Source organism: Pseudorca crassidens, chromosome 9, assembly GCF_039906515.1.
Source record: "Pseudorca crassidens isolate mPseCra1 chromosome 9, mPseCra1.hap1, whole genome shotgun sequence".
Classification (NCBI taxonomy): domain Eukaryota; kingdom Metazoa; phylum Chordata; class Mammalia; order Artiodactyla; family Delphinidae; genus Pseudorca; species Pseudorca crassidens.
The window spans coordinates 107,237,648-107,259,966 of record NC_090304.1 but is presented as its reverse complement, the minus strand read 5'-3'; the positions used below and the strand labels follow the sequence as shown (position 1 = coordinate 107,259,966).

The window sequence follows — 22,319 nt, the reverse complement described above, 5'->3', positions numbered from 1 at the left end:
GGCCCTCCGTGGGAGGGAGGAGTTGGGGAGAAGAAGCCCGGATCCCGGCAGGTAAATCTCTGCTTCTTCTTGTCTGTGTCTCCGATCGATCCTGTCATCCGGTCCTTACAGCTAGACCACGTAAAGCCCACACCTGAGATGGGGTTTCATCCTGGAGGTGGTGGACCAGCTGGCAGGATAGCAGCAGGGGGACGCTGATCAACCCAGACACTGTTTATAGTTACACTTTGGAAACTAAGACTCACTCAGGTAAACTGGGGTTGACGGTGCATACTAGGATGCCCTGTCATGCTGGAAAGGGGGTCTGGGAAGGACCTGGCTCCTCTCGAGCCCAGGGCTGGGGAAGACGTGCCAGCCTGGCAGGCCCTGCGCCTGAGAGGCAGCTCAGACGAAGCATCTGTGTCCCTCCCGGTCCCATCGCTGGGGCTAGTTCCAGATCCAGCTCCCTGTCTGGACACACTGAGTCAAACCTGGATCCTGCCTCCAACGCCCCTCCTTTCATCAAAAAGAGCCCCCTAGAGTGAGGACTTGAAACCCCAGTGTGGGGAGGACCTCAGGGCTTAGGAGGCAAAACCACACCCTGGAGTAGGGAGGGGCGGGTCCAAGGGGACGTCCCCTCCTGTGCGGGGCACGGCTGCAGTCAGCCAGCCCGGCCCCTCGGGGCCCTCGTGTCGTGTCTGTGCTGCTGCCAGGTTTCTGTGCCAAGAGCCCACACCTGCCGCTCTCCCTGGAGCCTGTCTCCAGGCTGTGGTGCCTGGGAATGTGTGCGTTCCCAGGGTGGCGGCAGCGGGCTGGCCGCGGGAGCAGGTGGCCGAGTCTCGCTGCAGGTCCCGTGGGAGCCACCCTCAGGACACCTGCCTGAAACTGAGCCTCCACGTGGCTTCCTGGCTGTCCCCCGCTTCCGTGGTCTCTCGCTGGGGGGCACTCCCTTAAGGAGTCATTTCCACACAAATTCGCATCTCAGGGCCTGCTTCTGGGAGGCTGCAGAGAAGAGCTGGGTACCGGCGGAGTGGGGAGGGAGGGGGGCTGAGAAGAGCCGGCCGCCAGAGGACACGGGGAGCAGGGACCACCCAGGGGCGCCGACGCCACAGCACAGTGGTCAGGGCAATCCAGCCAGGCCAGAGCGCCAAAAGGGACCCCTGCTGGAGGTGTCAGGAGGGTGGAGGTGGAGGAAGGCACGCAGACTGGAAGTCAGGGGAGTGAGCCCTGAGCTCGCCTTGAACTGAACATACATGTGCACGAGCAGAGGGAAGGAAAGGGAGTCCAGAGACGCGGCCGTGGCCACAGGGCCCGTGTTCAGGGTCTGGTCTGACAGACGCAGAGGAAGCCACGGTCACTGTGGAGGCCCCGGAGGGGCTGCTCTCATCCGCGGCCAGTTAGGAAGGTTGGGGCAGCCAGACCGTATCACGAAAACCACACTTGAGGATTTTCAGGATTTCACGCAGGAGAGAGAAGATCGGGGGGACAGAGACAAGGTGAATGCCGAGGTTTCCCTTCCCAGGAAGGGGTTCCTCCCACAGTGTGCTGGGGCTCATTGCTAGTGTCAGACATCTGACCCAACGCTGTCCTACGGAGACAGGACCTACTGAACCTGGGCCGACAGGAGGGCTGTTCAGGGCGTCAGTGGTCACCGGATCCCTCCTCCTTCCTCAGGCCTGGTCAGCAGCCTTTCCTCTCACAAGGCTCCTATCCCAGGCCCGTCCTTCTCTTTCCCATCACGTTTACTTCACTTCTAGTTGTGAGAAGTGAAGACGTAGATAATTTGAGGTGTGGAAAAATAGGTTTTTTGAATTATTCACTTGTTTGACAAACGTGCATTGAGGATCTATTATGCACCATGCAGGGTGTTAAGCACTTAAGGGGTGTGATACAGGGTGAATAAGACAGACACAGACATTCTGCTCCCGCGGAAGTAGAGCTAAGACAGATCACTATCGAGCATGAGGACTTTTATGAGCGGATACTATGGGGTTTTGTACAGAAAATAAACGGGTGTTGAGGAACCCACCGTGGTCTAAGCGATCAGGGAAGGTATTTTGCTGAGAACTTTGCAGATGGTGTACATTTGCCGCTTGGAGGGACCTGCAAAGTCACCTATAGATATGGACCCTAGAGACACAGACGTACAGCTGCTTCCTTCTTAAGACTATGGCTATGCAGCTGTTTAGTTCAGAAAAGAGTGGGGATGGGAACTTGCATCTCCTGAGTCCTTAACCTGTGTTTTCTGGGGTTGGTGGATTTGAAGAAAGGTTCTCCACTGAGCATTCTGAAAGCTTGACAATGCACCAGGTATCACTCAGATTTTAACATCATCTCTCCCATCTGGAAGCTGCCATGCACTGGTATATTCCACCTACTAGGACCTCAGCTTGCACGTTCACACTGAAGAGAAGCAGTGGCCATGCCCCGAGCTGCTGGCCTGACTTCCACGGAGTCAAGCTAGCTAGGTCCTCGTCTTATTATCTAATCTGCTGTGACAAGCCTGGGTCCCCAGTCCTTCTGTGACTCAGTTTTCCTATGTGTCAAATGGGGAAAAAACTAGTCTGTCCACTCAATCCCTATGGCTGTCAGAGGAAAGTAACACACAAGGGAAAAGTATAAAGGACTCTGGAAGAACAGGGAGGTGTTAACGTTTACTATCTTCTGTGTGAAAATACAGATGTCCCCTCTCTTCAATATTATTTTCCCAGTAACTGAATACATGCCTACATCACCCCGCTCAACATTATACATTTACTTCCTGTGCTGCTACACCGGTGAGGATGCTGTGCTCACTTTTTAGAACAAAACGTCTTCCTTACTGTCTATATTTTAGGGGCTTATCCTACAAAGAAGATCACAGCCACTGAAATGAAAGAAAGCAGGGTACCTGCACAGGCAATTCAGTGACAAACGCTGGATGGACACGAAAAGACGGATGCAGTCTTAACGCTGAAAGCACAGTGCCCAGCCCTGAACCAGAAGAAGCAGAGAGCTCTTGAGAGAGGGGCGCTCTCCGTCCCTCTGGCCACCTCCCCAAGCAGCAACCGGAGCAGGCACAGCCCTGATGGGCGAGGGGGGCTGGGGGAGGAGGCGGCGGGGTGCAGATGCAAAGATGCAGCCGCAGAGTCAGCCCTCTCTTGGCTGGAGCCACATCAGCTGAGCCTAGCGAAGCAACGTCCTTCAACCAACCCTGGGCAAGCAGTTATGCAAGTCCTTTACAGAACCCCCTGGTGCCTTTGCGATACTCTCTAGTAGCTGGTCTCTGTAGGAAGGGATTCTCACTGTGCTGGAGGAGAGCTCCTTCTTCCCCCGCATAAATTACTCCCTGATCTTGACCCTTCAACAAGCAGCTCAAATCACCCATAATCTCACTCAAGTGGACCCCCTTCTGAATCTAGGCAATGGGGTGGGTGGGGAGATTCCGACCTTACCTCACCTGGACGGCGGCCATGCCGGCCTCTCTTAACCTCCAGCCTCCACCCTCTCCTTCTGCTGGAAGGACCTTTCTAGCAAATCCATTTGAGACTCATTTGTTCCAAAGCCTTCACTGGTGTCCACAGCCCTCCATAGGAAGGGCCAACAGTTCAGAACAGCTCACCAAGATGCCCCATCCTCATCAGACCCATCGCCTTGCACAGAAGCTGTATCACAGGGTACGCCTGCGGGGTTCTTGCAGTTTCCGCAATGTGGATGCTCTCCCGGGACTCCAAACCATGTCCCACGCTGCCCCATCTGTCTCCCCACCTCCTCATCACACACACCTTTCCTTCCAAGGCTCCCTTCCATCTGCCAGGTCTACGCCGACACCCCCAGCCCATAGCACCTCTGTCCCATCACTCTCCAGGCCACACGGCCACTGTGAAGGCAAAGCCTGTGCATTTTCTTTATTTTTTTTTAACCCTCAGCCCTGTCACGCCCAGCACGGTACCTAGTCCATCCTTGCATTCAGTCAGTGAATGTCCGCTGCCCGAAGGGAAGGCACACTGTCGGTACACTCTGAGACCAAGCCAAACAGGGAATCTCTCCAACTGTTCTCCATGGTGACTCAGACCATGCTGCCAGGGGCATGCCACATGTGGCACACGGCGAGCCGCACCACCGGAGGTCACCACGTCACAGCTCAGGCTCCACGATAGCTTGCGAAGTGAGAAGGGAGGATGCAGCAGACATCTCATAAGAGCTTTGGGGTGTTTTTGTTAATTAACCAGAAAAATAATAGCTCAAACTTTCCGGTTCACAATAGCATGCAAAATCCTTTCACGAATAATTATATCTCATGGAATCATCAAAACAAAGCCAGAGGCAGAGACACATCTCTAACCTCAGAGCCAGGACCCTAAAACGTGTGATTTCTGGCAAGTCACTTCACCTCTCTGACCCTCAGTTTCCTCGTCTGTGCAAGACAGGCAGCCTCTGTGGGAACCCCGGCATGGCGGGACTCCCCAGGTCCGCTGCCTGAGCCCCCATAACTATTTCCCGTCCTCTGGCAGGCAGGGCTGTCTGGCACTCTTAGCTGTCCCTCTCCTTGCCAAGGTGAACAGAGAGGAAGGGTTAGCAGGTTAGAACAGAGAGTGGAGCAAAACTGGGAAGGCAAAAATGCCAATTACTGAAATGCAATAAACGCAAACATGCCTTCACTTCTTATGCAAATTCTTGAGAGAAAGAGGGGTACAAGTGCAAAGGAGCACATTTAGTTTCACCTCTAAGAAGGATCAAATAATGTGAATTAGAATTTAAATGCATTGAGTAGAATCAGCAACATGATGGCTCCTTTGACGGTAATTATCAAGAGAATCACAGAAAGTCGGAGGATGAAAGTGGAGGATCTCCTTCCTTCCACTTGGAGACTGGACTCTTCCAGGCTCCCTGACCTTGTGGCTTTCTCTGCCCTGTACGGTATGTCCTAGCATCTCCTCAACAAAGCTGACCCGTTCTCACCTCTGAGCCTTTGTTTCTTTCCCCACGAATCAACAGAGTCCAGAGGCAGTGGCCCTGCCTTCCAGAGTAAGCCCCTTTTCTTTGTCATCCCTGGGTTCCTTTCTCCTTCTGAGAATGTTTGCTACTAAAACGCATCTCCACTCCTAGAGTCCTAACAGGCTCTGAAATTGGGTTCTTCTAATTAAGACCAGGATGCCCTTTGGTAGTTTTAGCTTCATCAAAACCAGGTTAAAATGTTCAGTGATCAGCAGAACACCCAGAGAGAAAGGGGGTGGCAATACAGTTATGTGCAGGAGCTAAGATTATTCTCAGTGAAAAGCCTGAGCCATTCGGGAACAGGGAGTGGAACAGAGGAAGGAAGGGTCAGGGAAACAGCCACACTGCTGTCTGAGCACTGCCCGCCGCTTCCAGGGATGAAGCCACTCACTTCTGGTACCTCCCATACTCTTTATTGCCTTTCTGTAGAGAGATGCGCCCTCCAATTTGGGATGCCTGGTGGAGAGAGGCAGCTATTGTGTCTGTGCTGAAGCAAAACAAGGATCATAATAACAAAAGTCCAATTTTCATGTCCTGGCAAGTCTCCCTTCCATGACTTTGACGAAGAGCAGACAGGATGCTGCAGAGTCATCCAAAGCTGGCCTTGCTTCTAGGTAGGCATAGGAAACCCACCTAAGGTCTGCATTTAGGAGTTCCACCTGAAAATATATTTCTACTGTCTTCAAAATGAGAATAGAAACCCACGTGGTCTAAGCGATTGGGTCAAGTTTCACAGAGTTCTGATATACAGGCTCACTTAGAAACCACAAAGCCGAACTCAGACTCCCGGGGTCTGTTTGCGGCCCCTGTGTTATCTTCCTGGGGGTAAAGTCAGACGCCTTGGATCAATACTCGTGCAAGAGGCTGGAAAAGTGCGTTCTATGTTGGCTCTAAAACTGTCACTGGAGACCCAGCAGTAACAATGCTTCTCACACAATCGTGTGCATTGAACAATGTTGCCCTTTTGAGAAATGCACAGTTTTGGACACCGAGTCCCTCTGTGGTGACCTCTGAACTTCTCTTTTAGAATACATGGCCAAACATGAGACATGGAAGCGACCTAAATGTCCATCAACAGAGGAGTGGATGAAGAAGATGTGGCACATATATGCAATGGACTATTACTCAGCCATAAAAGAAACGAGACTGGGTCATTTGTAGAGACATGGATGGACCTAGAGACTGTCACACAGAGTGAAGTAAGTCAGAAAGAGAAAAGCAAATATCATTTATTAACGCATATATGTGGAATCTAGAAAACTGGTACAGATGAACCGGTTTTCAAGGCAGAAATAAAGACACAGATGTAGAGAACAAACGTATGGACACCAAGGGGGGAAAGCGGGGTGCTGGTGGTGGGATGAACTGGGAGATTGGGACTGACATATATACACTGATGTGTATAAAATAGATAACTATTGAGAACCTGCTGTATAGCACAGGGAACTCCATTGTGCTGTACAGTAGAACACAACACTGTAAAATAACTATACCCCAATTAAAAAAAAAATACATGGCTAAAGAGATGCTACCTCACTGCCCTCCCCCCGCCCCCATGCTGCTTTGGCAAACTGTACTTTCCCAGGAGCGTTTTGTAAAGAAAAGGCTTCTGTGCCGTCAACACCAACCCATCCCAAGGAAACCTTCCCAGCACTGTCCTTGGTGATCTCCAGCCTCACCAGCTATCTCTATCTATGTGATCTCCTGGCAAGTCAGTTTGGTTGGGTGAACTCCTACACCCACAACTATAACCCACTGGAAGATTTTTTTGTGGTTCCTGTTCCTGTGTGAAGGAGCTCTAAACCTATACAGTGTGGAGCCAGTCAGTCCACACTGGCTGGGGAAGGTCCCTGGAGGGGCAGCTCCTGCCCTTTCGCCCTCTGCAGCCCCTGGGTACTTTCTAAATTCTATTTCTGAGAGAGTGAGCTGGACTTGCAAGAGCTGAGATGTAACACTTTGTATGCATATGCAAAAGACGTTTATTATCTGTAGGACATTGTTTAGAAATTGCTCTACTATTTGATTTGTGATAAGTGATCAGTAAACATGTTTATCAAAGTAAATAAAACCCGTAGAGGACTTCAATTGGATTCACATGCATTAGTGTCTGGGAAACCTGAAAAGCCATCCTAAGAGGACCTGGTGTATCACGTGCCACGTATATCTCCTCTCCACCTCCCTCTCGCCCACCCCCCTGCACTCAGACCTCACCTACAACACTGTCCAGCCTTCTTCCAAGTGCAAACTGCTGGTCACAAGCAGGGGAAAGCGAGGGACTTACGGGTGAGCTTGCCCAAACACAAGAACACCGTTTGTCCACAAAAGCTTGAAAAGAGTGTCAAGCTTTCGGAAGGTCAATTCCTAAGGGAGGATCCTGCTGGGTTCATCACTTCCCGGAAGAAGGGTGGTGCTTGGGCCAGAGCTAGGCTCTGGAACTGCAGACCATAAACGTAAACATCACTAAGCCCGCCAGGATGACACCCTTTCTCCTATTAATAACATCTTCCTCTATTCTGCTCACCCCAGAAAATGAAATGAATGAGGCTTGGCTGCAAGTGTAGGGGAGAATAAAACCCAGGATGGCAATAAATCGGAGTGCAGAGTGGCAGGCGCTGTAATCCGCCAGAATGACGCTCTGGCTCAAGGAAAAGAACCTCTTTGGGGAACCAGTGAAGGGAATCGATGCCCATAAAAGCATCCAAGGCATCAGCAGCAGCAGGCAAAAGAGATACTGTTGACTGGGACATGCAGCAGATTGCAGGTTGTAAAACAAAATAGAAAGTCATTAAGCAGTGGGCAAAGGGCAGGATTGCACGATGCGGATGACATGGGAGACCACGTTATAGGGCACAGGACTCGCCATCAGTCAGAAGGTCAGAACCGCCAAGACTCGGTCTGCACAGCCCTGGATCCCGTACCAAGGCCCTTCTCCGTGCACAAATGCGGATAGAGGAGAGACGGTTAGTATTTATTGCCTCTTACGTAATAGGTCTATTTGGAAACACATTGACTGGCTTATCAGGGTATTAATACATCACAGGCATATTGAGCTGTATTCACTTAGGGTTTGGGTTGCTTGAACCAAAGACTTTCCTGGGAAATACGCCAAGGTATGTTTTCTGGAACTAGTCCCCTTTTCTGCCTCATTTCCACTTCTTAATCCAGCAGAGGGCAGAGTCAACCCATAAGACTCAGGCTCCGGGACCCTGTGGGGCAGTTCGATGCAGAAGATGTCCTGGGAGAAGGGGTGAGAAAAGCAAAGACATGAACCAGCTCTTCATTCTGTAAGGTGGATGTGGGGATGGCTGCTTCCTAGAACTCTCGGGACAAAAGACTGGGGGTAGGTAGGGCCAAAGAGGAGCCAGTTAAAGCGCCCTAATGTGCCCTGTCTCAGTTTCCCAGCCTGTCTGGGGAGCAGACTCGTAAATCATTTCCATCACAACCCGTAAGTTAAATCACGCTTCATAGCGTGCAGGGAGCACCTCTGATGACAAAGGAGGGGGAGCTGGGAAAGAGACAGGATGGGAGGTTGAGACCAGAGAAAAGCAGAAAAAAAGGCAGGTTCCAAGGACTTCCATCAGCTGCCCTTCGCCTGCCTCTCTCTCTCCTCCCCGTCTGCACAGCTCTTTCTCCCCCTGCATTCCAATGCTCGCCCTCTGTCTCCTTTCCTTTCTCTGGCTGCCTTGGCTACCCTCTCCAGCAACTCTGTCTTGGGAAAAATAAAAGTAAAACCCAAAACAACTCCTGGGGGAAAACGACGGCAGCTGCTTCCTCCCCCTCTGCTGCGCCGCCACCGCGGTCTCTGGGAAGGCAGGCACACAGCCAGCGCTGGGGAGAGCTTTGATTTCCAATCCGATCACTGCATTTTGTCAGCCTCTGCACACACACCGCAAACAGCTCGGCCCCATCTATCACAGAGGAGAAGGGGTGATGGAAGGAATAAAAGAAGGATTCACCTCTGTCTCCCGGAACGAATGGCTGGTGCAGGTGTCTCTGTCCCTGCACCTCGCCACCTCCCCATTGAGAAGTCACCGGCCACAGCTGGGCTGCAGCTCCACTGTCCGTAGTGCTCTAGCACCTACAGATTCCATTCACCAGATGCTTCTTCTGGGAAGAACGGATGGATTCAGGATGCTCTTGATCTTGGCTGTGTCTGTATTTCTGTTTCCATCCACATACATCCACTCATGTACACAGATGGCCAATCCCCCACTGAAATGGGTCTCCCACCACCCGCTTCATGCAAGAGTGCCTGTGAGGACTCTCGGTGCTTACCACATGTGGTGTTGCACCTTTCCTGGGCTGTGTTCTTCCCTCCGAAGCCTAGACCACCTCTCTCCCTCCCTCCCTCCCTCCCTCCCTCTCTTCCCCCGCCCCGACACACACACACACACACACACACACACACACACGCGCGCTACAGTCTCTTCTCCCTTCATGCACCCTGTGGGTGACTGTGATATGTGACTTAGTCTCACCCTCTCTGGTATCACTGGAAATATCCTTTATTTATTTATCATCACTAAGTTGCCAAAAAATAATTTGCAACCCTCCTGCGGACCAGTCACTGTGCTAGGGGCTGGGTACACAAAGGGGAATAGGACAGGGTGCCTGCCTGCTGTGTGGCCAAAGGTAGGACGTGTTTGGGGCGGTGTTAATGCTTCCGAGCTTGGAGCTTGAAATGCACGTCAGACACACTTGTGGAATTCAAAAACCAAACAAACAAAAACACTGCATTTTATAAATAGACCCCCAACCACAAATTCCAAATAAGCTCCACAGATTTTTTTTTTGATAAATAAAGCTGTGAACCATTACTGGGAGTGGCTGGAGAGCAGGATTTGGGTAGTAATCAGATGTGTGAAAAGCCTGGACAGGTGAGCAAAGGCACCTTCAAAAGGGTCTTCCATGTCACTGACCCTGAGGAATCTGAAATTTAACTTATGGTTCAAAGGGTTTCAAACAGGAAGGAAATATGCTCAGATGTGTGGCCCGAGGGCCTCGCTGCCACAGGAGAGCAGACTGGGGGGAAGCACAGAGCATCTGCTTCCAGTGGTTCATCCCACCAGGTCTGCCAGCCTGAGGTAGGGCAGGGCCCGGGCTGGAGGGGAGGGACGGACACAAGGGATGTTCCCCCAGAATGGGGAGTGCGGGAGGGGCGGGGAAGGGAGGAAGGTACAGTAGCAAGAGCGGCACACAAGTCCTGGGCGCCAGTGGGCACTGGGCACCAGGACTCTGCACTCCCTCCACCCACCCGGCCGCCCTGCTAGGCCATGGTCGGCAACGTCTCTGCTTCATGTATGTCTGGTGGCCTCCCTCCAGGAGACCCCTACTCTGTAGCCAGGTCCCACTGGCCTCTGGCTGGAGTGGCGGGGTGACAGCAGGGCCCTCAAACAAGGGATGGGCCGTGGCTGCAGGGGCCTCCGTCTGGGACATTAATGTCATGTGCCGCTCTCTGAGGATGCCCATGGGCTGGCCCTGCCTCCTCACCCAGCCTATCGAAGCCCTCGGGACGGGGGCCTCTCAGCTGAGCCTCAGAGGCAGCTCCCGCCAGCTGGTCCCCTGGCAGGTGGGCAGACACCTGTTGACAGGCGAACGGGACATGCACACAGCGCTCTCTATGGAAGGACGAGTCCTACTGCCCCTCCAGGAGGAAGGGCTGCGGGTCGCCTCCAGAGGACTGTCCTCGGCTCTTCTGCACTCAGACAGCTCGCACCAGCCGTCTCCGTGGCTCTGTGCAATGAGACCCAGAGACAGCTCATCACCGGAGCTCTTACAAGTGGGTGGGTCTCCCGGCGAGTCTTGCAGGGACGTGTCTGGTTTGGGAGAGATGGCAGATTCACCTCCGGGCACACATTCGTGTGGAAGCGCACAGGTGTGCCCCTCCCCGCCACACAGGCAGTCATCTGTCCACCCTTGTCCCCAAACCACTCCGCACCCTCCAGCCCCTTCGCTGTCATCGCGTGGACAGTGCATTTTACATGAAGCTGTAAAACCTGGTGACAGCTTTCCTTGTCAGTGTGGCCCTGGCTCTGATCCCTTGGTGATGTACAGCACTGACCCTCCGGCGCTGAGCAGCCTCATTACAAATGAGAGAAAAGAGACAGAAAGAAGCAAAGGGGGAGTCATGGTGGAGAAACAGGGGCGGGCGGCTGACAGGACGGGACTCAGGTGGGAAAGAGAAAAGCTGGATGGGAAGGCCAGAGAGCGAGACCACAAGGATGTGATGTTTTAATGGGGAGAAAGGAGAAAACAGAGACAGGTTTTTCCCTTCTCTGGGTTCTTCTTTGTTTCCTGTTGGATGAATGAGAGAGAGAGAGAGAGAGAGAGAGAGAGAGAGAGAGAGAGAGAGAGAGAGAGAGAGAGGAGAGAGTGTGTGTGTGTGTGTGTGTGTGTGTGTGTGTGTGTGTGTGTGACAAGCATCAAGAATCCAGTTCACGGGCTTCCCTGGTGGCGCAGTGGCTGAGAATCTGCCTGCTAATGCAGGGGACACGGGTTCGAGCCCTGGTCTGGGAGGATCCCACATGCCGCGGAGCAACTGGGCCCGTGAGCCACAACTACTGAGCCTGCGCGTCTGGAGCCTGTGCTCTGCAACAGGAGAGGCCGCGACAGTGAGAGGCCCGCGCACCGCGATGAAGAGTGGCCCCCGCTTGCCGCAACTAGAGAAAGCCCTCACACAGCAACAAAGACCCGACACAGCCCAAAAAATAATTAATTAATTAATTTAAAGAAAAGAATCCAGTTCAGAGCAGCGCTGCGACAAGCCCTACACCTGGAGAAAGTCCGAGAAGGTTGGGAATAAGCGTCCTTTAGCAACACCAGCTAAGCAGCTCCTGAGGTTGAGTCAGGAGGCATCGGTGCTGGAAGGGGCTGGTCTGCTCTGCATCCCCGGGATCTCCCAGGCAGCCCCGCCGGCCCTGCCCGCTCTGGGGCTGCACTGTTGATACCGCCGGTGTCTGTACTGGCTGCCCAGGGCCGCAGTGGGGTGGGAGGGCCCCCGAGCCCATTCACAGAGGGGACCCCTGTTTCCTCCCCCGGGTGGGTGAGGCACATCCTTAGGCTCCCTTAACAAATTCCTCAAGTCTGACAGTAGGTGACGCTGGAGGAACCCAGGTTTTTTGTTACAAACATTTGTTCCCATGAAAACCCTGTTGATTTGACTTTAACAGCCCCAGGGGAGGCTGATTTTGCTGACTGTAGAGTTGCCTAAATAAAGCCAGTCGGAAGAGAGTCTTACAGAACGGTGCAGTGGGAACCCACACGCGCCTCTCCAGGTCCGAACTCCGGGAGGCGCCCTCCTTGGCCTCCCCTGTTGTGTAGCTCATCCCGCTGTTCCGTTTCAGGCAGGGAGTACCGTTCATGGGAATTCTCAGCCTTGGCAGGGTCCTAAGCTCCCCAGCCCCAGATCTCCCCAGAGACGCTGGCACTGGGCCCTCCATCTCCGGCAAGGGCTGAGGCCAGCACACAGCCCCCAGCAACTGGCACGGAGAGCTTCCCCAAACAGGCTCTTCCGTGCCTACGGCACTTTACGTACATTTCAAATGAATAGGCAGCTGTCCCGTTTCAGGTTCGTGCACAGAGGCGGAGGCTGCACTGAATGCCAGCCCATGGTGTCTAGGTTATGAGCTATGTCTGCGGAAGGCAGGTAATTTGTGTTTCTGCTTTGTGCAATTGCCACTAATGGCACAGGCAGAGAACGAAGCCATCTTCCTAAACACACGTCAGAGGAATAGATTTACCAGGTACAAAAGGCGAGGAGCAGAATTGAACTCTAACGCTAACATGTTTGCAGAAAAGTGATGCACTTAAGTTATTATGTACGAAAACTACCGGCAAAATTGTCAGTCTGGGCTCCTTAGAGAGAGAGGATGAACAGAATGAGTGGGTCCGCTGGTTGGAAAAGAGGACCACGGAGCTTGTGGGGACATCGATTACACGTGGGAGAGGAAAATAAAGCGAGAACTAAAGCTTCTGAGGTCGAATTTAAGAGAGAAACGGGAGGGGATTTCATAGGTCAAAGGGGGGACAGCAAGAATAGAGCTCGAAACAGGATCCTGTAATGGACCAGCTTTTCACTTGTATTTTCTGTACTTCACAGTCCTTTTACTTAAATAAAAGGAGCCAGGCATTTTCTATGTAGTCCCTCACCGCCTGCATCTCATTGTGCCCCTGGTGACCCTCCCTGTTAGACTGCAGTATCCCTGGCGACTGTGGCTTTATACGTTTGGGTTTATATTTTACTTTTTATACTTGGTCCTTGATGCTGGTTTGTGTTTTAAGAGCAGGGCATTAACACCATGACCCCGATTTAATATTCAAAGCAAATGAGGTCCCAGGAAGAAGGGCGTGTGGGTGTCATCACATAGACCATCTGGTGATTAAGATGAATTACACTTCCTCAGGCTCGTGGAGTGAATGCTACTTCTCTGTCTCTAAAATAAGAATAAAACCATGACTTTTTCTACTTTCTTTCCGTGGACTCTGCAAACTTTGAAGAGAGTTAAACCAGAGAAGTGTATCGAGAGGACCATGTGACAGATTCTGACAGCAGAAAAGGGTGTCAAAATGATTAACACAAGATATCAGATCATCAGGGAACAGACTAGGGCGCGCGCGCGCGCACACACACACACACACACACACACACCCCACAATGTCCATTTCCATCCAGCCTCTCCTAACCTAGCTCAGCTTGTAGAAGCCCAGTCAGATTCTATCAAGGGCTGGCAGTGGGGTTAGAGTACCAATGAAGTATAAAGTAGATGCTGCGTCTGCGGACGACCTAGAAAAGTACGCCAAGCTCTTCTGTTGCGATCGGCTTGCCTCTTGGGGGAGTCTGGGGGACGAGATGGCTATGAGTCCTTGCAGAACCCAAGGAAGATAGGCAAATAATAGTTTCCTCCCATTGCCAGATGAGGAAAGAAAAGGACCGATCCATATAGATGATGTGTCTAATGTAGTGTACAAATTCTCTTTTTAAAAGTAGCCACAGATTTAATTCCCTACATGCAGTGATTAAAATTTTCAACATTGTAGGCAATCCCCCTTATTCCCACAGCGAAGACCCTGATTTCCTCTGCAAACTTGTGGCCGTGCCTTCAGTAGGAAATAAAAATCACTAGCTAGTGTCTCAGGGGTCTCAGGCCATCGTTTCCAGGGAGACCAAATCTTGGCCAGGTGCTGTCCCCTCCGCTCCCTCGCACTCTCTGCTGTCTTTCACCTTCTCTGAATCCACCAGCCCAGCAATCCCTTGGGAGAAGGGAACCATCCTGGCATCCTTTCAAACATCTTCTTGGTCACATGTACTGAGAGAGAAATACAACATGTGCATCTGAAGAAGCCATTAGCTCTGATCAGTTTTAAAGCCAGAGCTGTTCAACATGTGCAGAAAGAAAACAGCAACATAAACAGAGAGAGAAACAAAGACAGGAATTAGAAACATCATCAGCTGAGCTGTAAAACCAAGCTGTGACGGGCGGAGGCAAGCCGGGATCTGGCTGGGGCCCGATGCCACGCAGCATCAGTGAGTTCACAGAACCTCATTCTTCTCCCTTTCCTGTTAATTTCCCTGCTCCGTAGCTCTGATGGGGGGCTCCTTTACTGAAACATATATTCTTTATACAGCCTGTTATAAGTCCTTGTCTCCTCATGAGCTGAGGCACAGTTGGTCTGCCATCGTGGTCCCAAGCCCCTGGATGGGCGAACTCGGTGCAGACCAGCAGCAGTGCTGCCTGAACCTCACTCCAGCTCTGCCTTTCCACTGACAGGTGATTCATTTCATTAACAGCTTTGCCCGTCTTTGGCCTCGGTGCAGAAGGTCCCTAGAGCCCATCAAAGATGGGCTTCCCTTTGGGAAGAGGACTGAGGCCATGGGACCAGAGGACCGTCAGCTCATTTCAAAGGGGGCTGAAAATCCCATTTCAGCCTCGGGCGGCAAAGGCAAAACCATTTAAAGCATTAACCTGTGCTGACTCTTCACCCAGCTGCTTCCCAACTTGATTGAAGGGTAAGAAGGTTAATTCTTCCCAGGCTCATCTCCAGACTTCACAGACCATATCGTGGCTGCTGGGGGTGGGGGACGGGAGGGGGGACTGGTCTGGCTGGACCCAGGCTTTGCAGGAGGCAGTGGTCACGAATTTAGCTGTTGCTGCTCCAGTCTAAGTCTTTGATATCAGAAGGGTCAGTCATGGGGTCAGGCATCACCTCCCCACATTCAGATACCAGGAGGACACAGGGAGCCGTGATCTGACCGCTGCACGATGTGCTCTGGACGATACGACCAACCCTGGCAGCAGAAACCTCAGGATGGAAGGTCTCAGTAGGGACCACACCCAGAATGAGCATCTTCCATCCAGCTTTGAGGGAAGACCACAGAGCGATAGGGCCGGGAGTGTTCAGTGCCCCTGGGAATCCAGATGCTGTAAGAAGGTGGAGAGGACCCACTGATGCCTGCGGGGAAGATGGCTTCGGTTTAGGAAGCAGAGAACAGGAGCCGCCCAAGGGTGGAGGAGTACCTCTTCATCCACTGGCAGTTGGAGAACCAGACTGACAGGGAGTGAGGCGGGCCAGGGGGGAGGGGCGCTTCTGCAGCTTCTTCTCTCTGCTCCTTCCCCGCCCCCCACCAGCCCCTGCACCCCCTGGAGGACATCATCCTTAAAATATATTTCATTTCACAGCTGCATTATGGTACCACAAAATTCTGGGAATCCAATTTAAGAACAGATTACCTCCTCACTTACTTCATTTGAAGCAATTACATGTTAATTTTCATTGAAACCAGCCTAATGCATACCAATCTGATGGCGCAATCTCATTTGAATACTTAAGAGAACATCCACCGGGATGGATATTTAAAGGGCCACTTCATCATTCTTTTTCCTGGTGGGCTCTCGAGTCCCAGCCCCTCCCCGCAGCTCCTCAGGAGGGCAGTTTCTTGGTGAAAGGAGTACAGATCAGCTTGCTCCAAACTGCCAATAGGGGTCCCTAGAAAGGAAGCCCATGTTTGGGCATCTATCTTTTCTCTGCCACTTCTGCCCTGTATGTTTGCAAGGAAAACACCTCCACCTTTGCCTTCCTTGCAAAGTCAGGGTTCGTTCATTCTCTGCCATCTGCACAGGGAGGGGAGTGCAGTGCCAAACCCCAGCCTTTTCTCAGCCTCCGTCTACATCCATCTCAAATCATTGCTTACCACGTAATGTATTCTCAGCCACTCACCTAAGGAGGAAATAGCTTTCTAGACAAACCCTGTGCATTGATTTGAGCCACGGGTAATTAATAGTACTCAGGGATGTTGAAATCAGCTGGTCTTTCAGTTTTAGAACAGGGAAGTTGAAAAAAGAGGTCTATCTGCTTAGTTTATGCATTTAAACTAAAGAAGTTCGTGTTGGAAGCTACAATTTAATTTGATGGTAAGACTGTAAAGGACCCAGGACTACTGTGAACATGCTATATTATGTGTGTTATATCATGTTGTAATTCATCTACACTGACAGGGAGGCAGGCAGACATGGGAGCGACAAGATGGTTTTAAATCAAGAGAGTTCTGAGGTCTTGGTTCCAGAGCAGCCCAAGTTCATCTTCCGTGTTGAATGACGTACTTGGGGTATTGAGACAGGCGTGGAACTAGACTGACACCTATACTCTTGGCCAAGCTTTGCCCCAAGGGGGGCAGATGTCTAGAATACGTACATCATGTAGGTGCATACGTGTTAAGCCCCTACTGTGTGTCTGTCTTCAGAGCCAGGAATGGAGCAGTGACTTAGAAAAGGCAAAGCCCCTGTTCTCCCGGAGCTGACATGAACAAACAACTAAAGAAACAAATGCATCGGAGGATAAGTTCAATGGAGAAAAATACATGAGTGAAGGGAGGCTAGGAAACGTGGGTGGTGCTACTATTTCATTATCCTTGCGTCACTCAGCCAAGCACAGCCCACTGCCTTTGGGATTTTCTTCCTGGGAGGAATCAAAGGCTCCAGCATTAATTACGCTAATGATAGGAATGCTTTATGCGTCAGGGTATTTCAAGCCCCTGGCCAAGGCACAGCCCTCCACTCTTGAGAGGAATGACTTGTCATTCTTTCTACCAGTAGAAGCTTGGAAAAGCCAGAGGATCGTGGTGATCTGGCCAGTAAGATGCACCAGGAGGTACACACAGACCAGGCAAAGGGGGGCACACTCACTGCGCCCCAACCTAAAGCCTGACAGACATTTCTACTCTGCTCTTCTCAACAACAGAAAGAACAAAAACGCTATTTCCTTCCCTTATACAGAGCTTGGCAAATACGCCTTTTGTCTTCATGTAGCAAGACTGAATACCATTTGCATTGCTGGAGGGCTTAACTAGACTGGTAGAATACAGTTGTAATATAAAGAAATGCTCATTTTAACAGAACACTCTTGATTTCTAACGGAAATTTTCTAATGCATAATTTGAAATAAATGTGAGTCACTCAGGAACTTTGAACTTCTGTGGCTGGTCGGGGCTAGGGGACATCCTTCCTCAGTCAACGGATGCCAGGAAAGCGTCTCACCTCTTGAGAAAATATTAGCATAAGCTCTGTAGGGTCCTCCGTGGACACTTCTATTCTCACTCTCCTTTAACCTGGGCTGGTCACAGCACTTTTCTTTCTTTTCTAAACAGGTAGTTTACTCATTCGCAGTCTCCTAATTAACTGGATTACTTTTCACCTTCCAGCCTACAGACAAGGATGGCATCAGGGAAAAGAGCTGAGCTCTGTCCGCTACTCGTAGTGAAGAAAGGTCTGGAGATCAGCCACCCTCAATCACATCCCTGCTTCTGGCTTGATCTTTATGGCAGTCAGTTGCGTTTCTATAGGATGTCATCATTTCCCAGACCTCAGCGTTCATTCATTCACTACCTCCGTGCCAGGCACTGTGCTAGGTCCCTGAGGAATATCAGAGGTCCCTCTAATCACGATGAACCTGTAACGCGGTGGCCACTAGATCTGAGGCTCTGAGTGCAGGGAAGGGGCTCAGCCGTCACTGCGTCTGTCCTCTCATCCATCTCCCCACCTCCTCCTCGGCTCTGATCCAGAGAACGACAGCCCTACACCTCCCAGGCTTCCTCGACCTCAGGCTTCAGCACGGGGCAGGCTCCGTGGGAGAAGGGCAGGAGGGGCTGGGGGTACCCTCCCTCCTGTCTGGATGGCATCTATGGCCGTGGCTGCGTCTCCCAGGGGCGCCGGCCCCTCCCTGCGTGGCATACCTCCTGACGGCCGGGTCTGGCCCCCGAGCTCGACCCAGGGCGCCTCCCTGTGTGCCTCCAGCCTGGAGATGCGCGTGGTTGGGAAGAGGGGGGTATAAGCGGCTGCTGTTTAATCCCCCGGCTCTCCTACTCCCTCCATCACCAGTGCGACCAACAATGCCTATTACATGGAGGGGGTTTCTGGCTGGGACGGGCACTACCTCAGGTTGAGGAGGGAGGGGAAATGCTCAGAGAGCAGAGGAGAAGACCACCCTGAGCTCAAGTTGGAAGAACCTGTAGCATTGAGCCAAAAGACAAGAGCGTTAACAGGAGGACCGGAGGGCGTGAAGGTGTGTCCAGGTGGCCGGCGTGTCTACGCACGGTGCCACAGAGAGAGGACGGTCCCGGAGCCGGGCTGCAGAGGAGCTGAGCTCCACCAGCTGTGCTGGGCAGCCTCTAGGGTAGTCTGCCTTTCCAGACTCCGAGAAGGCATGGGTCTAATCAATGACGGGAGAGGAACGCACATCATCGTTTCGGAAATTAAGTTCACGTTAAAGCAAGAGGGCATGTGGTCAGGGGATTCCAGGCCGTGGTGTCTGCAGCAGATCTCGGGCCAGTGCTGGTTTCCAAGGCTGCCCTCGAGGCACGGTTACCAACCAGGGGGAATGTCACCAAGTCCAGATGGATGGAGGTGATCCCCCCCTGCCACAAAAGTGTCTGCCTGTTCTGCCTGCTCTTTCAGAGACGGCTTCTTGAAGCTTGTACAGCAAATGTTACATATTTCTACCCTGACTTTTATCTACAAGGCAAGTCCACTCAAGGTCCCAAGCACTGGAATTGAACAAACATCAGGTAAGAAGATCGTGTGCACCTGGGGAGGTAAATATTGGCCCCAAAGACACTCAGAACATCCCACTGAACAACTTTCAACTAGGGGCTACCAGGAATTATCATATGGCCCTGAGCAAAACAGACCACCCTTCTGGGCTCGGGTCGCCTCATCTTTCTCCAAGGTCCTACAATTACCTACGATTGCAGTTCAGGGTGTAAAGAACACATTTCAATTCCCCGTACTCTTCTCTGCCATACAGATTTATGAATGTGTTACATGCCAACGCCCAGGGGCGTGGGAAGGCAGGACGGTGAAAGCAAGAGGGCGGCATGAGGTCAGGAAGAGTCTGCTTCTTATGAGAATGACATTATTTTCTGAAAACTATTTTTACCTCGTTGAAATGGGCTAACTGTGGTAATCCAGACAGGCAGCAAACCAGGGCCCTGCTTGGCCCCCTGGTGGCAGATCAGGAAGGGACACGTCCTGACTAGGACCTGGGGTTGCAGGGACCTCATACATGAAACGCTTTTGCAGGGGCAGGGATGCATTTAAAGCCGCCCCAGGCTCTCCCACCAGGATGCCAACTGCCGTGACACATGCCTTGTACAACACTTGCTCTTTATTTTAAACGCATTTTTAGATGTCATGTCTAAAGCAAGACAAGACCTTTTCAATAAAATTCCATATTTACACCTCTTTTATGATTTTTTTGAAACAAAAGCTTGTGTCTGAATAGAAGCACATCTTCAAAGGATGCCTTTTAAAAAAATCCATGGGGCAGAGAAAAATGTGTTGATGATGTAATGAGTTCAACGGTACAGTATGAAAAAAAAAGTTCCTGCCAAAAGATGAGGAAGAATGACATGAAAAGGAACAAAAAGACTTGAGAAAGGCCCCGGCAAACGACAAACTGGGTAATCAGGATGGAGCTGTCACCGATGGGGTGGAAGTCAGTCCTGGCCTGCCCCCGATGTGCACTCAGATGCCTTCCCCAGCTCTGCATCCCGCCAGCATTTTGTCTCCTGTCTCCTCAGGAGCTGACAAGCCAATGAACCCAAGGAAGTGCATGGGAGCCCCTGCAAAGAGCAACGCTGCTCTGCGGGGTGACTGCTAAAAGTGATGGTGGGGGTCTGTGTTTACTGCCCAGGAACTACTTCCAGGTCAAACTAGCCTCCCTGACAACCCAAGAGATGATCTTCTTAACTACCTGGTGCTGAGTGCACCGTCTGCGCCTCAAGGATGCCACGCCCCGTCTCCTGCCCCACATCCCCTCTGGGACGGGGATGGAGGTGCTGCATCCCAAGCTCACTGGATCCGGGCGAGGATGTGTGTCTGAGGCAGAGAACCCAGGGCACGCCTGAGCCGTTTGGACCCTCCCATCCTAACTCAAGCGAACACTTGTTTTGATCAGCGGGGTTCACAGATCTGAATTCGACACGGAGGGAAAATCTGTACCGGCTACACATGGGCTGGCTTTGAGATGAAGGGAATTCAGGTCATGATGTTGAGTTAAGATAGCTTCCCTCTTTGTGATCTGCGGCTGAACACACTATTTAAATGCAAATCACAGAAGCATTTATTACAACTGTGGTTATGATTCCAAAGTTATCTAAAAAGCAAGTCACAGGTTGACTATCTTTACCACCTGCCCGGGTGAAGTCCCTCAGTGAGGCGGGCGCAGGCTGTGTGGCCACAGAACACGGCAAGGAGAGAGCCCAGCCGGCTCGTATCCTTAACTGGATGGAGGCAACCATGCGATCTGCACAATGTATACGATAAAGAACAAGCTTTGAGGGATGGGCACAGCGATGAAGCAGCATAAACAACAACTAGGAGAGGGTAACGGGGAAGAGCAGCTTTCACGAGCTCTCCCAGGATAACCTTTCCTTCTGTCCGAAAACATAATAGATGGTCCAGTTGGCGCAGCAGGAATTCCAGTGCCTTCCAGGGCTTTCCTGGAGGTAACAAGACCTCCTCTGGTTGTTTCACCAACTGTGACCAAGGAAGATTATCCCTGTAATCTTTACAATAAGAAAACAGTGTTGCTACTGTTTCACTCAAAGCTGGCCTGAGCAGAAGCCTGGGGTGGTGGATGGCCAGCAGCCCCTTCCCCTGAACGGGAGACGGCTGTCCTGCAATATGTATTTGCATGGAAGGGACACACTTCCCAGGCCAGGGGATGTTTAGTATGCCAACAAGGGTGTTCAGATCCAAGCCTTGCCTCTGGGGAGGTTAGGGTTAGGGAGCGAGGGTCTTCTCTGGTGGAAGGAGGCACTGTGGGCTGAGTTCCCTTTTGCCCACGTAGAGCTTAGCAGGACACATCAGGGGCAGGACAGAACTGACTCTCCCAGTGGGAGTCTGGTTCCTAGCTATTGACTCAGCCAGCCACGCCCCATACCAAGACTGAAACATCACTTTCTATCAATTTAGAGAAACTCAAGGGATTTTCTAAGAAGTTCCGTTATTTACTAAGTGAGTGGTTTCTGAAAATGTCTCTCTTTTTTTTTCCTTTCTTCTTTTGTATTTGCACCCTCTGATAGGTTAGCTGCACCCTTCTATGCAACTTGTCTTTCGAGATGTAGAACTAGGCTAAATGTTAAGAAGCACTGGTTTCTTCCATGTACCATTCGATGCCTTCTAGTGGACAGGACAATGGTGCAAGACCGCTTCCACTGTGGTCTGTTCCAGAGGCATCCATCTGCATCGGCCTGGACCACACACACACACATACACACACACACACCACAATGCAGCACGTGAAGAAGGCCGTGAGGGGGACAGGAGAAGGAAGGGAGAAGGAAGAACGGCTTGGACCTCGATCCAGACAACTGGGGAAGGAAACGCGAGAGGACGGAGTGACCTTCTGTTGCCTGGAGAGCAGCTACTCGCAATCTGAGTCATTTCTAGCCTCACTTGAAAAAAGTAAAGTTTCCCTCTTCCTCTGCCAAAATGCCTATTTAGAATCAAACGGGTGTCCTTCTGCCTCAAGCATGGATCGCTGACAACCTTGCCAGCAAATGCAAACGTGCACTAAAGAATGTTTATTAATAATCATGATTATGGAGGCAGACTCCAATCCCAGTTGGTGTCGACCGGCTGGAAGAAACGTTTTCTATCTCACCTAGTGAAGAATTTGCATAAGGGAGTCATTCAGGGGAATAAACGCGAAGTTTAGGCTTATTTTTCTTCAGTTGACTTCGATGATTGAGGCATCTGCAATGCTTCAGAAGGCCAGGTTACTGAACCCTTAAAACAATGTACATTTTACACAGAGGAGAAGGCGGCACAGAGAGACTGCTGGCTTGCTCAGCGCTGCAGGGGACCAGA

The 22,319-nt window shown here is 51.5% G+C and overlaps 1 protein-coding gene across 10 annotated transcripts in view; it reads right to left on the bottom strand.

Annotated features, from left to right (window-relative positions):
* The window catches only part of NTM (neurotrimin), a 934,251-nt gene that overhangs the window by 201,440 nt on the left and 710,492 nt on the right, over positions 1-22,319 (bottom strand). Inside the window, exon 1 of one of the 10 annotated variants that reach the window (XM_067751613.1) lies at positions 3,911-3,942. The exons of 8 other annotated variants lie outside the window; for them this stretch is intronic. In XM_067751613.1, coding sequence (XP_067607714.1) covers positions 3,911-3,927 — 17 coding nt within the window. In that variant the 5' untranslated portion in view covers positions 3,928-3,942. Of the gene's footprint in view, positions 1-3,413; positions 3,629-3,910; positions 3,943-22,319 lie in introns of those variants that run through there. One more of the 10 variants, XM_067751612.1, reaches the window with a different exon arrangement.